This window comes from Electrophorus electricus, chromosome 10 (assembly GCF_041902795.1).
Source record: "Electrophorus electricus isolate QZ-2024a chromosome 10, ASM4190279v1, whole genome shotgun sequence".
In the NCBI taxonomy this organism is placed as follows: domain Eukaryota; kingdom Metazoa; phylum Chordata; class Actinopteri; order Gymnotiformes; family Gymnotidae; genus Electrophorus; species Electrophorus electricus.
Window position 1 is genome coordinate 690,284 of NC_137506.1, and position 12,353 is coordinate 702,636.

The window sequence follows — 12,353 nt, forward strand, 5'->3', positions numbered from 1 at the left end:
CTGTGGAGACGCGTTTGACAGCAGCGCGTGGGGCGCGCGACGGGAATGTCAACGAGGCGCCAGCAGCATCAGGACCAGCGCACGTCTCGAGGACGCCGCGCGCACTCGGAAAACTTCACCGGCGTCTCCAACATGTGAACGGGACGGAACGACCTATAATGTCCGCGCTGAAGAAGGTTAGTCCAGCTTATTCGCCACAGAGCCGAAGTGTGAAAGAAAGTGCTTACGGCGGCTTTATGCGCGAGTGCGGAACTCGTCTTAGGCTACGTTAACTCTCCGGGCGCGGGGACTTCAGCGGCACGGTACCGACTCTCGCGCACTCTCCGGGCGCGGGGACTTCAGCGGCACGGTACCGACTCTCGCGCACTCTCCGGGCGCGGGGGCTTTGTTCGCTGCAGCTCGCGGAATGGGACTAAGGAAACCTCGTATGATCTCCCGATTACTTCAACGGTTTCGTCTAGACAGAAGGAAGGTAATAAGAAAAAAGAGAAAAGGGCGGATATATTTCTTACCACCGCAGAAGTTTGCACAAAGTTTTAACCAAGTCGCCCCCTGCGCTCATGGGGGTCTCACCAGTAGCCATGCTCGTTTTATCTGTTCGTGTTAGGCATAAGTTGATCATATCTGTGATTTTTGTGTGTGCTTCTATGTTTTAGATTTATTGCATTATGTACTGAGGCATGTCATGATTTGAAGCAGGGAGATGTTTCGCTCAGCATTTCCAAAGGCAGGGCAAGCAGGTGTGCAGTGTTCTGGAGGGACACCCGGCGTGATGCCGCTCGATGACTGGCTGCAGAAGACCGCAGTTAGCTCGTGCTGAGTCGCCTTTGCCTTCACGGAGAGGCTAGAACTGTGTCATGATGGGAAGACTTCTGTTTAGGCTACCTCTGAGAGGGGGGGAGAGAGAGAGAGAGAGAGCGAGGGATGAAGAGAAAGTTGGAAGCAGACTGATATATTAATGTGTATGAGAGAGAAAGAAGAAAGAAAGGTGCATCTCTCTCTCTCTCTCTCTCTCTCTCTCTCTCTCACACTATGAAATGCAGCTTTGCATTGCCAAAGAGACTCTGTGTGAAGAGATTACATAATCCGCTGGTGAGACTCGCCACAATAAAAGCTTCGGATGAACAGCAGTGCGTGTCAATGGGAGTGTGTGAGAACAATCAACATCTCACTGAGCGCGTGCAAAAGTGCGGGGCGGTGGCTAACCGAGCGTTTTAGGACAGTAGAGTGGGACTGTCGGAAAGGTCAAGTTCAAGGTCGAGGTAAACTTTATTCTCCTCAAAGGGGCAATTTGTCACTCAGACGACAAACTCCGAACCGCAGACAGACCATTTTACACAGAAAAACCAGTGACAAGTCTCTTGATTCACTACCTTGCGTCAGTATCTCTTGATTTCCCCGGATCCAGCTACAGAGGACGAAGGGCAGAGAGTAACTTGGAGGAGATCGAACCTGAAGTTCTGGTCACTTTGAACCAGTTTATAATATTAGCTAGTGTGTCCGTTCCACTGAGCTCTTACTTAGCAGGCCTGCATGTTGGCCTGATCCAGAATCAGTACCAGCTAGTATGCACTGCAAATGTATTCATGCGTACTAAACTCCAGGCTCCAACAGTTCTTGAGACCAGCTATATTGCCACTAGACCCGAAAGCTTTATGTCAGGTCCGTATGCCATGTCTTGAAGAAAGTGTTTCTGGCGCGTTTTTGACGGCGGGCCAGTTACGGTGGTGTATCTTGATGATGCTGTATGCTTCACCAGGATTGGACTGGTGAAAATAATGTTGAAACAATGTTACTAGCATGCGGCGAAAACCTGACGGAGTCCGATCGGACCCCGAGCAGAGATCAACAGTTATCCTAAACGGCAGGGAGGGTGTTTGCGCGTCCGCTTGATCAACAGACGCAGCCCTCCATATCTGAACGCTGCCTGTAGCATCGCAGACTCTCCACACACTTGCGGAATAGACGCTGGAGTTGTGCGGGAAGACAGCAGATTTCCCAGTTTAGCTGGTGTTAAAATTCCAGGACTGTGCCAGGGAGCACTATGGGAGGAGGAGGCAGTTCTCACGGCACGTGTGTGCGTGCGTGCGTGGAAGTGTGTTCATGTGCACGTGGAAAAGGAAAAGGTGTGTGTGTGTGTGTGTGTGTGTGTGTGTGTGTGTGTGTGTGTGTGTGTGTGGGGAAGTGTGTTCATGTGCACACGGAAAAGGTGTGTGGGTGTGGAAGTGTGTTCATGTGCACGCGGAAAAGGGGTGTGTATGTGTGTGTGTGGAAGTGTGTTCATGTGCACGCGGAAAAGGGGTATGTGTGTGTGTGTGTGTGTGTGTAAGTGTGTTCATGTACATGCGGAAAAGGGGTGTGTGTGGGTGGGTGTGTGTGTGTGTGGAAGTGTGTTCATGTGCATGTGAAAAGCATTAAAGTGCATTTTCAAGCAGCTATTGACCATAGCACAGGAATGCTTTTTATGCTAAAAGGATTACTCTATGAAACCAAGCAATTAATAAATTAATAGTGTGTGTGTGTGTGTGTGTGTGTGTGTGTGTAGGTGTGCATAAAATGTATTGAAGGTACTGTTAAGATTCACAGAGATGACCTCTGCCACTGGGGCGTTCAAACAGCGTGTGTGCTGTGTGTTCTTGTTTCTAAGACAGGCTTGTTAATGTCGCCGATGGGAGCGAGTGGGTGACTGAAGTCACGGCGTGTGTGTGTGTGTGTGTGTGTTCTGGTGTCTGCTGTCAAGTGTCTAGCTGATGAAAGAATATAATGTCACAAAGCACCGAGGCCCGTTTCATAATCTGGGCTGTAAAGCATGCATGACGGACTGGGATCATTTGGGGATAAAATGGAATCATCATTTTCCCAGCTGTGAAATGGGAAAGGTGTGCGTGCGTGCGTGTTTACGTGTGCGCGTGTTTACGTGCGTCTGCGTACGTGTTTACGTGCGTGTGTGTGCGCGTGTTTACGTGCGTCTGCGTGCGTGTGCGTGCGTGCATACGTGTGCGCACGTGTGTGCGCGCGTGTGTGCGTGTGTGTGTGTTGAAAAGCAGAGGAATTCTAACCACCCAAAGCTGAGCTGTGCGGAGTGTGAGTGAACTGGTGATGGGATGCCTTTAATCATGGAAACACAAATTAACATGAGCTCTCCAGTTCCCATTTCACAGCTGGCAAAAGGAAGATTCCCATTTTATCTCCAAATGATCTCAGTTCATCATCCATGCTTTACAGCTTGGATTTTGAGATCTGGCTCAGTGCTTCCTGACATTCTAGTTCTGGAAGTCCTCATGTCTGTGGGAATAAGCAAGCCACTCAGCAGCCAGCCCTTCAGAGATATGGACTTCACCTGAAGAAAGAGACAGAGAGATGGAGAGATGAGATCCTGCATCCTTCACGAGGTGCTTGGATACTCTTAAGTCATCCTGAAAGTCCAGCGTCCAATGAAAGTGCCAAACGTTCATTAAAACAGAGCGGAGAGACGGATTGGGAGCGACTGAACACTCAGCGTGTTCAACACCACAGTGTTTGCGGATCTCCTAACGGCGCTCTTCTCAGTGTTTGTGCTGTGTCGCAGTGTGATGTCACTGGTGTGTGATGTTGCAGTCTTGCATTCAGCTGGTGTCACTGGGCTGGTCCCCCCGCACTCTTGTGCGTCTTTGCTCTTCTGCAGCGTAGGGCTTTTCTAAAAACACTGTATGATACAGCAGGATCCTTTTTAAAGTATGACTCAGGGCAATAGGTGAGAGAGAGAGAGAGAGAGAGAGAGAGAGAATGCTGACCTGCATTAGGTATTTCACATACACTGTCCAGGTTCAGCTTGTGTGTCCATGTCTGTTACTGAGTCCGTATAATCAGGGATCTGTGGCACTGGTGTGGTCTGATCCACCTGTGTCTCACTTCAGCAAAAAGTCTAGTTCATCGGCTAGACCCCTCTGGTTACACCCACTTTGTGAGAAAGCCACCACTTTTTAAAATGTATTGTTTTAGTCCTTTTTGTTTTGGGTTTAGGCAGGAATAACGTTAGAAAGAAAAGTCTTGTAATTAAAGGCTGCGGAGAGGTGGACCGTAGTGGGGAGAAGGATGGAAGACTGAGCATCAGTGGCCGGCTGGGTCTGTGCTCTGTGTCTGTGGTTGGCGTCTGGTTGTGTCTGTGGTTGGCGTCTGGTTGTGTCTGTGGTTGGCGTCAGTGCCCTGTGTTGGGCTGTGTCTGTTGTTGGTGTCGGGCTGTGTCTGTGGTTGGTGTCTGGCTGTGTCTGTGGTTGGCGTCGGTGCCCTGTGTTGGGCTGTGTCTGTTGTTGGTGTCTGGCTGTGTCTGTGGTTGGCGTCGGTGCCCTGTGTCGGGCTGTGTCTGTGGTTGGGGTCTGGCTGTGTCTGTGGTTGGCGTCTGGCTGTGTCTGTGGTTGGCGTCGGTGCCCTGTGTCGGGCTGTGTCTGTGGTTGGTGTCGGGCTGTGTCTGTGGTTGGTGTCGGGCTGTGTCTGTGGTTGGCGTATGGCTGTGTCTGTGGTTGGCATCGGTGCCCTGTGTCGGGCTGTGTCTGTGGTTGGAGTCGGGCTGTGTCTGTGGTTGGAGTCGGGCTGTGTCTGTGGTTGGCATCTGGTTGTGTCTGTGGTTGGTGTCGGTGCCCTGTGTAGGGCTGTGTCTGTGGTTGGCGTCTGGCTGTGTCTGTGGTTGGCGTCTGGCTGTGTCTGTGTAAGGCTGTGTCTGTTGTTGGTGTCTGGCTGTGTCTGTGGTTGGCGTCGGTGCCCTGTGTCGGGCTGTGTCTGGCTGTGTCTGTGGTTGGCGTCGGTGCCCTGTGTCTGGCTGTGTCTGTGGTTGGTGTCTGGCTGTGTCTGTGGTTGGCGTCTGGTTGTGTCTGTGGTTGGCGTCGGTGCCCTGTGTAGGGCTGTGTCTGTGGTTGGCGTCTGGCTGTGTCTGTGGTTGGCGTCTGGCTGTGTCTGTGTAGGGCTGTGTCTGTTGTTGGTGTCTGGCTGTGTCTGTGGTTGGCGTCGGTGCCCTGTGTAGGGCTGTGTCTGTGGTTGGCGTCTGGCTGTGTCTGTGGTTGGCGTCCGGCTGTGTCTGTGTAGGGCTGTGTCTGTTGTTTGCGTCTGGCTGTGTCTGTGGTTGGCGTCGGTGCCCTGTGTAGGGCTGTGTCTGTGGTTGGCGTCTGGCTGTGTCTGTGGTTGGCGTCTGGCTGTGTCTGTGTAGGGCTGTGTCTGTTGTTGGTGTCTGGTTGTGTCTGTGGTTGGCGTCGGTGCCCTGTGTAGGGCTGTGTCTGTGGTTGGCGTCTGGCTGTGTCTGTGGTTGGCGTCTGGCTGTGTCTGTGTAGGGCTGTGTCTGTTGTTGGTGTCTGGCTGTGTCTGTGGTTGGCGTCTGTGCTCTGTGTCTGGCTGTTTTACGAGGGTGATGGGGCTCAGAGCTTCCAGCTGTGGGTGGGGCGGCTGCTCTCTGTGTCCGCTTGAGGCTGGCACACTTCTGTTTACAGCCACTGATTTTACAGCCTAACTTTCACAGGCACATTCTACACCCCTGTAGACACCCCTTCTACAGCCCGACATGGCTCTCTCTCTCTCTCTCTCTCTCTCTCTCTCTCTCTCTCTCTCTCTCATCTTTCACTGCAGATATTAGCATTCCACTAGCTCTACTGCACGGCGATCAATTTATTTGGTGGGGCGCTATGAATGAATTTGTAAATGAGTAACATGACATCCGGAGGGCGGCTGTGATTACTGAAAGGATTATAAAGTCACGTGACCCACTGCGCTTTCTAATAGACCTGCACTGTTACGGGAATGACACTCATAGCGCTCATGCTGCGTGATGGTTTGACAGACTCCATCCAACCCTTCGGTTCGGCAGTCTCTGACCGGGCAAAGCGATTCCATTTGCCACATGTGTAGTGGCTTAACCGGCATCTTGAGGGGGCGTCACATCGTAAGAGCAGTTTATCAATGCTCCGCCATGCCTTTCCATCGTAGCAGGCAACCAAACGGAAATATGACGGCGTCGTTTGCTCTGAAAAACAAACTTTTGGTTGCCAGGTTTTCTGAGGAAGATGCAGCCCGTTTGAGGTTCAGGAAGAGAGGGTGAAATGTCAGAATTACTTTATGTAAAGTCGATATGTTCTTAAAGTGTTCGTAACATCTGTGTCAGCAAGTAAGTGGAGGGGTCCAGTGTTGGTCCATATTCACATAACCTTACCCCTGAGCTAATTAAAATAATCACTGTAGCCTCATTTACATATGCCCGCCTCCTTTATGGTAGTAATATATAGAATACAGATGTATAAACATGAGTTCAGTGGAGTGAAGTTGGCCTCAACATCAACTCTGGTTTTGAGAAAAAGAATGAACTGTATGATTGTGTGTGCGTGCATGAGAAGGTGTGTGTGTGTGTGTGTGTGTGTGTGTGTGTGTGTGTGTGTGTGTCAGTGTGCGCGTGTGTGTATATGAGTGTGTGTGTTTGTGTGTGCGCTTGCTGTAATGTCATTAATGCCTGTACTAATATGAAAGTGCTGTGTCTATGCTGGGCTAAAACGTCAGAGGACTCAACCCAAAACCCATGTTCAGTATGTCCACTGCATTAGTGCTAATGACTAAACATTTCTAAGCAGGTTGAAAATACTGCAAGGAGACAAAGTATTTGACTTTTTAAAATTCAAAATCTACTTTTAGAATGATGAACCTAAAACTGTGTGCAATGTAATTTTATGTCTGTAATGTCTCCATAGTGTCTGTTAAATCTGATTTGTTAAACCTTTGTGCTCTCTGCTCACAGAACGTTAGTCTAGTCAGTATTACCTGTGCAAAATACTCTGGTAGTCCAGACTTCTGTTTTCTGACTTTAATGACGTGCTCAGGAAATAAAAAACGTTCAGGACTCATTGGCTGTGGTTTGTATGTGGATTTATTTCATTGGTTCGGTCTCGCTTGCACTCGCTGTGTGAAACTGATTGAATGAAATTCCAGTCCAACCCAATATGGCACCAGCAGATGCGTCCACGCTGTCTGAATGGAAGTGTCATATCTGTTGGGCAGAACCTTACAGTACAGCACCGGAATCTCTCTGTTCTTTTCCGGTTTATCGTTCAAATGCATTCAGTATGTTCATCTGGAAATCAGTTCTGCTAATCCGTAACCTTAATGGGACCGTGTTTCCCATAATCCTGTTCGTCACTGCCACTCTCAGTCTTTTGCCAGGATGATCATCTCTACTTCTACTGTTAAAGCTCAAATGAGGCTGCAAATTGAATCAAAAGGAATTATGGGATGTGGGAAAGCTAATTTAAATGAGGTCGGATAAGTTTTGTATGGTCTAGTGGAGTAGCGTTAACTCTGTCAGGGCCGATTAGTTCTGCTCAGATCTGCTGCAGTAGACGGTGCATGCAGGGTTCCTGGGCCGTGCTCCTGATGCAGCCAGCCCTCCCAGTCGATGTGTGTATTGCAGCGCTGTGATGGGGCTGTATTGACTGAAGGCTGTCTGACGCCACCCGCTGCTCCTGGGCCAGTCGCGACTCTCTAGCTGAGAATGCCACCGCACCTCTGCAACAGCCTCTGTTAGACAGCCAGTTATCCCGCTGACATCTTTTGACTCCGGGCGCCAGAGTCGATGCGCTCTCCGTTCCGCAGTTATCAGGCAGCGGTCAGAACGCTCTCCCAATTTGAGAGGGTTTTTTTCCGTCCTTTTGTGTGTCTTCCTGTGAACGGAGAAAACCGTTCAGAGAAAGCGGGAAGCTCTCTGCTGGATTCTCTGGAGTGCTTCAGTGACCAGTGAGTTGGCTGCATGCACCTTTTGGCAGTGTGTGAAAAGCCCAAACGGCTCTGTGTGTACTGCAGTAGTCTCCCCTCACGTGCCTGGCGCCGCAAAGCAGAGCTGTGGTAGCACCCAAGCTCCCCCACTGACTCACCCAGTCAGTCTGGGTCTGATAAAATCAACTCCACATTGGACCTGGTGCTTGCACTGCAGTACCGGTATGGCAGTTTTATTTAGCTCCAAATGCCATTCAGGGGCCCGCAGTGTAATTCGAGTCTATCTTTTGATTTCTATATTTGTAAAATTACATAAATGAAAGTGTAAATTGTAACATGTGAACACCAATATTCAGATCCTTTCTGTTGGGCGGGATTAATGAAGATGCACGTGGGCTGTAGAGACGCTCGTCTATCCACTGTCACTTGGCACATCCGATCACACATGCTTCCCGGACGGATCACATCGAGACCTGCTCTGAGAGTCCACATATCTGTTAGATCTGTCATGTATAGAGAATAAATGTTGCCATAATGTGGATACCGGAAGCCATATTACTGCTTTGCTCCGGGGTCATGTTTCCTGCTGGCGACAGCTCACACATGAAGGCGTAGATTCGGAGGAGTATAAGCCTGTTGCTGGGTAGAGACGGCCATGCAAAAGCACAGTCACGTCGGAGCCACAGACGGGAGCATCACGGATCAGGGCTCGCAACCAAAGAAGAGTTCTTCTTTTCCCAGCTCTGGTTTGTCTGAATTAGAATAATGAGCACAAAACTAACTCAAATCTCGTGTCTGAGTACGGAGTTCACCTACGTCAGGTGGGACACTTGGAACTGATGGAGCTGGCAGGTGGAGTCCTGGGTGGTGTCATCTAAAGTCTGATTGGAAAATAGTACTTTAGCTATGTAAATGTTTAGATATGCAAATGTTTAGCTATGTAAATGTTTAGATATGTAAATGTTTAGATATGTAAATGTTTAGATATGTAAATGTATTGCTTTCTTTCACCCCCCGCCCACCCCAGTCCTTCATCTTCGTCGTTGGATATCATTTGTATTTCAGCTCTTTACCTGCTGTTCAGTGGATAGACATCATCAGCAGTGTCCTTGCCCTGTGGGTGGGGGTGTGTGGGTGGGGGTGTGTGTGCGGGGGGTGTCAGTGTGTGTGGGTGTGTGTGTGTGTGTGCGGGGGGTGTTGGTTTGTGTGCATGTGTGGGTGTGTGGGGGGTGTCGGGGGTGTGTGTGTGTGTTCAGGGGGTGTGGTTGGGAGTGCGTGTGTGTGTGTGCGGGGGGTGTCGGTGGGTGTCGGTTTGTGTGTGTGTGTGTGTGTGCGCGGGGGGTGTCAGTGGGTGTGTGCGTGCATGTGTGTGTGCGGGGGTGAGGGTGTGTGCACGTATGGGTGTTTGTGTGTGTGTGGGTATTTGTGCGTGTGTGTGTGTGCGGGGGGTGTCAGTGGGTGTGTGCGTGCATGTGTGTGTGCGGGGGTGAGGGTGTGTATGCATGTGTGGGTGTGTGCATGTACGGGTGTTTGTGTGTGTGTGTGTGTGTGTGTGTGTGTGTGTGTGTGTGTGTGTGTGTGTGTGTGTGTGTGTGTGTGTGTGTGTGTGTGTGTGTGTGGGTGGGTGTTTGTGCGTGTGTGTGGACTGTTCAATAGGTCGCTTTGATTAGCCGTGACCCGTGTTGTAAATTCCCTTTTTCTGCTGCGGCTGGAGAGTGTGTTCCTGCCGTGGTTTGGTACGGACAGGTGGAGCTCGGGACTGCTCTTGCATGAAATTACTCTCTCTCTCTAACACACACTCACTCTCTCTCTCTCTCTCTCTCTCTCTAACACACGTGCACACACTCTCTCTCTAACACACACACTCACACTCTCTCTCTCTAAAACACACACACACACACACACACTCTCTCCCTCTCTAACACACACTCACTCTCTCTCTCTCTCTCTCTCTCTCTCTCTCTAACACACACACACACACACTCTCTCTCTCTCTCTGATAGTGCTTGAAAGGGGCTTTTAAAATTCAGCATCTGTATTTGCATTCTAGGGTTGTTTTGATGTTTTAGAGAATATTCTAGTACATGCCTTAACATGCCTTACTTTGAAAAGGCTTTTTTTCTAGCGTGCAGCTCAAAGATTAATTTTGTTAATTTACCTTCACTTTGTGTCAACTGCATTTCAAAACAGGAACGCTCCTGCCGTAGCCCAGTTTTCTGGTGGGGTATAATGATGTTTAACACCTCCTTTGCGAGATCACAATAATTCAACAGTGACCACACTGGGGTACAGTTTCAGACACTCCTGACATTTGTGACAGTGAGTGGTTAGGAGTGGTTAGGTGCACGTGTTTGTGGAGAAGAGTGAGATTTATTAAGAATAAAGAATTAAGAATTTATTAACGATAAACAAAACAAAAGCACATGAAGACAAACACGGGGTTCAGGATAAAAGACAAAAGCAACGATAATAACAGCGATAACAGACGAACCCTCAACCGGACGCAGCGCTTAAATACATGTTTCAACGAACCCTCAACCGGACGCGGCGCTTAAATACATGATTCAACGAACCCTCAACCGGACGCGGTGCTTAAATACATGAGAGAAAACAAATCTATAGAACAGAACCACAACAAGGAAGTAAAGCAAAACAAAGACATAACAAAGACACAAAGGAAACCACAGAGACATGGACGTTAGGAGGGTGGCCAGTCGTCACTATATTTCTGTCTGTTTCATAAAAAGGCAAATAATTAAAAACCCAGTAGTATGCACAAACCACTCCACCCCAAATGTCCTCTAAGGCATCTCTCTTTGGATATTTTTTTTTTTACACTATCTTTCACTATTACTCTATTAGACCCCAAATTGGACATTATTCACTTACAGTCTTACCAAATTTGTCTCTTGTCTATATTGTCTGATATCTCAGACTGTCTGAAACTAGGGTTCGTTGTAGCAAAAACTTTCATTCTCCGGATCCAAGGAGACGGATGTCTCTGCCACTGTAGCCCATCTGCTGTAGAAAACGGAGAACTTTTAGTGAACTGATGTAAAAGTTTGCTGCACTCCCCTCTCCGAAGTGTCTCTCATATCGGTGGAAGTTTTCCTTTGACCACAGTGCCAAACAGGAGAGACGTGTTTAGCTCGCTGATTGGAAGCCCCCTAAGCTGCCTAAGCTGACGTCCTTGTGCCTCCTTTCTGCTTCATTGCGTTTTGATGCTTCCAGAAAGCTCCAGATGCCTTGATCCCCAGGACATAAAGATCCTCTGGGCACAGATTTGCTTTAGTTGGATCGGGTGATGTAGATGATGTGAGGGTTTAAAGTTTTAAATATTGAAAGTTTTTTTCTGCTCTGGAACGTCTTCTGTGCTTCCCTGAAAACAGAGTGCAGTATTGATTTTTTTCCTTTCTTTATTTTTTGAATTTAAGGAGCATTTGTGCTAGGGTTGCTTTTGCAGAGTTCACTCTGATCAGAAAGCCAATTAGATGTGCCCCATCTGGTGTCTTTTGCCTTTGGTTTCTATAACTACAGGTTTGAGGCAGGAGGGGAATGCTGAACCGTGAGGACAGCAGCAGAGTTCAGGGATTCCTAACGTTGTTTCATCAGGTTGAATCTGGTTGAATCTAGCCGAATCTGGCTGGAACAGGTTGAATCCGGTTGAATTAGACTAAACCAGCTAGGATCAGATGTAAAAAGCAAAGCTCACCAAAGGTCCCAGTGCTGCGCCACCTAGAGTTTGGATTTCTAGAATTTAAGTTTGACCAAAGTGGTGTGGAGATTACAGTCGTAGTCCAATTTGGATTCGTTTCACATATAGTGGTGGTGCTGTAGGTTGTTGTGATGGAGGTTTTGGTGGTGGAGGTTGTAAGGTAAATTGGTTTAGAGGTTTTAAACTATAAATGGAGTTCTGTCTGTGAGCAGCTTGAGACGAACCATCACTGAAGAGAGTTTCTGCCAAATTACAGGATCTCCTCTCTCAGGCTGGGTCTGACTGATTCTGCACACACACACACACACACACACACACACACACACACACACACACACACACACACACACACACACACACACACACACACACACACAGCAAGGACAGTGCCCACGACCTGCAGTATGTCCACTGAAGAGCAGCTAAAAGATAAAGGAGCCGAAATGCAATGCAGCATGCAGAGACATGAACACGCTTTATCTCTCCATCACCCCTTGTCTCTGTCTCCATTAATCCCTCGCTCCAACTCCTCATCCCTGCCTCTCTCATCTATCTCTCTTTTTCCCCTCAACAGGTGTTACCCAGCATCCTGCAGAAACATTGCTGTATCCTACCAGAGAGGAACACAGGTAAACGCAGCTGCCTGACACACTGTGACCGTGACTGTCTGTGATTACCCGCCACCGCCAGCTGCTCAGGCCGGTGCGTGGAGCCTCACTGACGTGCTTGTTGTCGTCGCTGCAGGTGTGAAGAAGTGGCTGAGGGGCCTGAGGAGCAGAGAGGTTTATTCAGGTACTTGTCTCTTCCTAAAACCTCCGGGTTTGTCCAGCTCTGACGCGGAACGGACTCGCGGTATAATGGTTGCCCTGCTCCAGTGCACACTGAGCCATGCTTTCACGAGTCACGCTTCCGGAATTCT

The 12,353-nt window shown here is 49.0% G+C and overlaps 1 protein-coding gene across 1 annotated transcript in view; it reads left to right on the forward strand.

Moving 5' to 3' along the window:
- The first annotated feature begins 29 nt into the window (after positions 1-29).
- The window catches only part of dlgap2a (discs, large (Drosophila) homolog-associated protein 2a), a 200,891-nt gene continuing 188,567 nt past the window's right edge, over positions 30-12,353 (forward strand). The window contains exons 1-3 of the mRNA XM_035532627.2: positions 30-176; positions 12,009-12,063; positions 12,179-12,226. Coding sequence (XP_035388520.2) covers positions 159-176; positions 12,009-12,063; positions 12,179-12,226 — 121 coding nt within the window. The 5' untranslated portion in view covers positions 30-158. The remainder of the gene's footprint in view (positions 177-12,008; positions 12,064-12,178; positions 12,227-12,353) is intronic.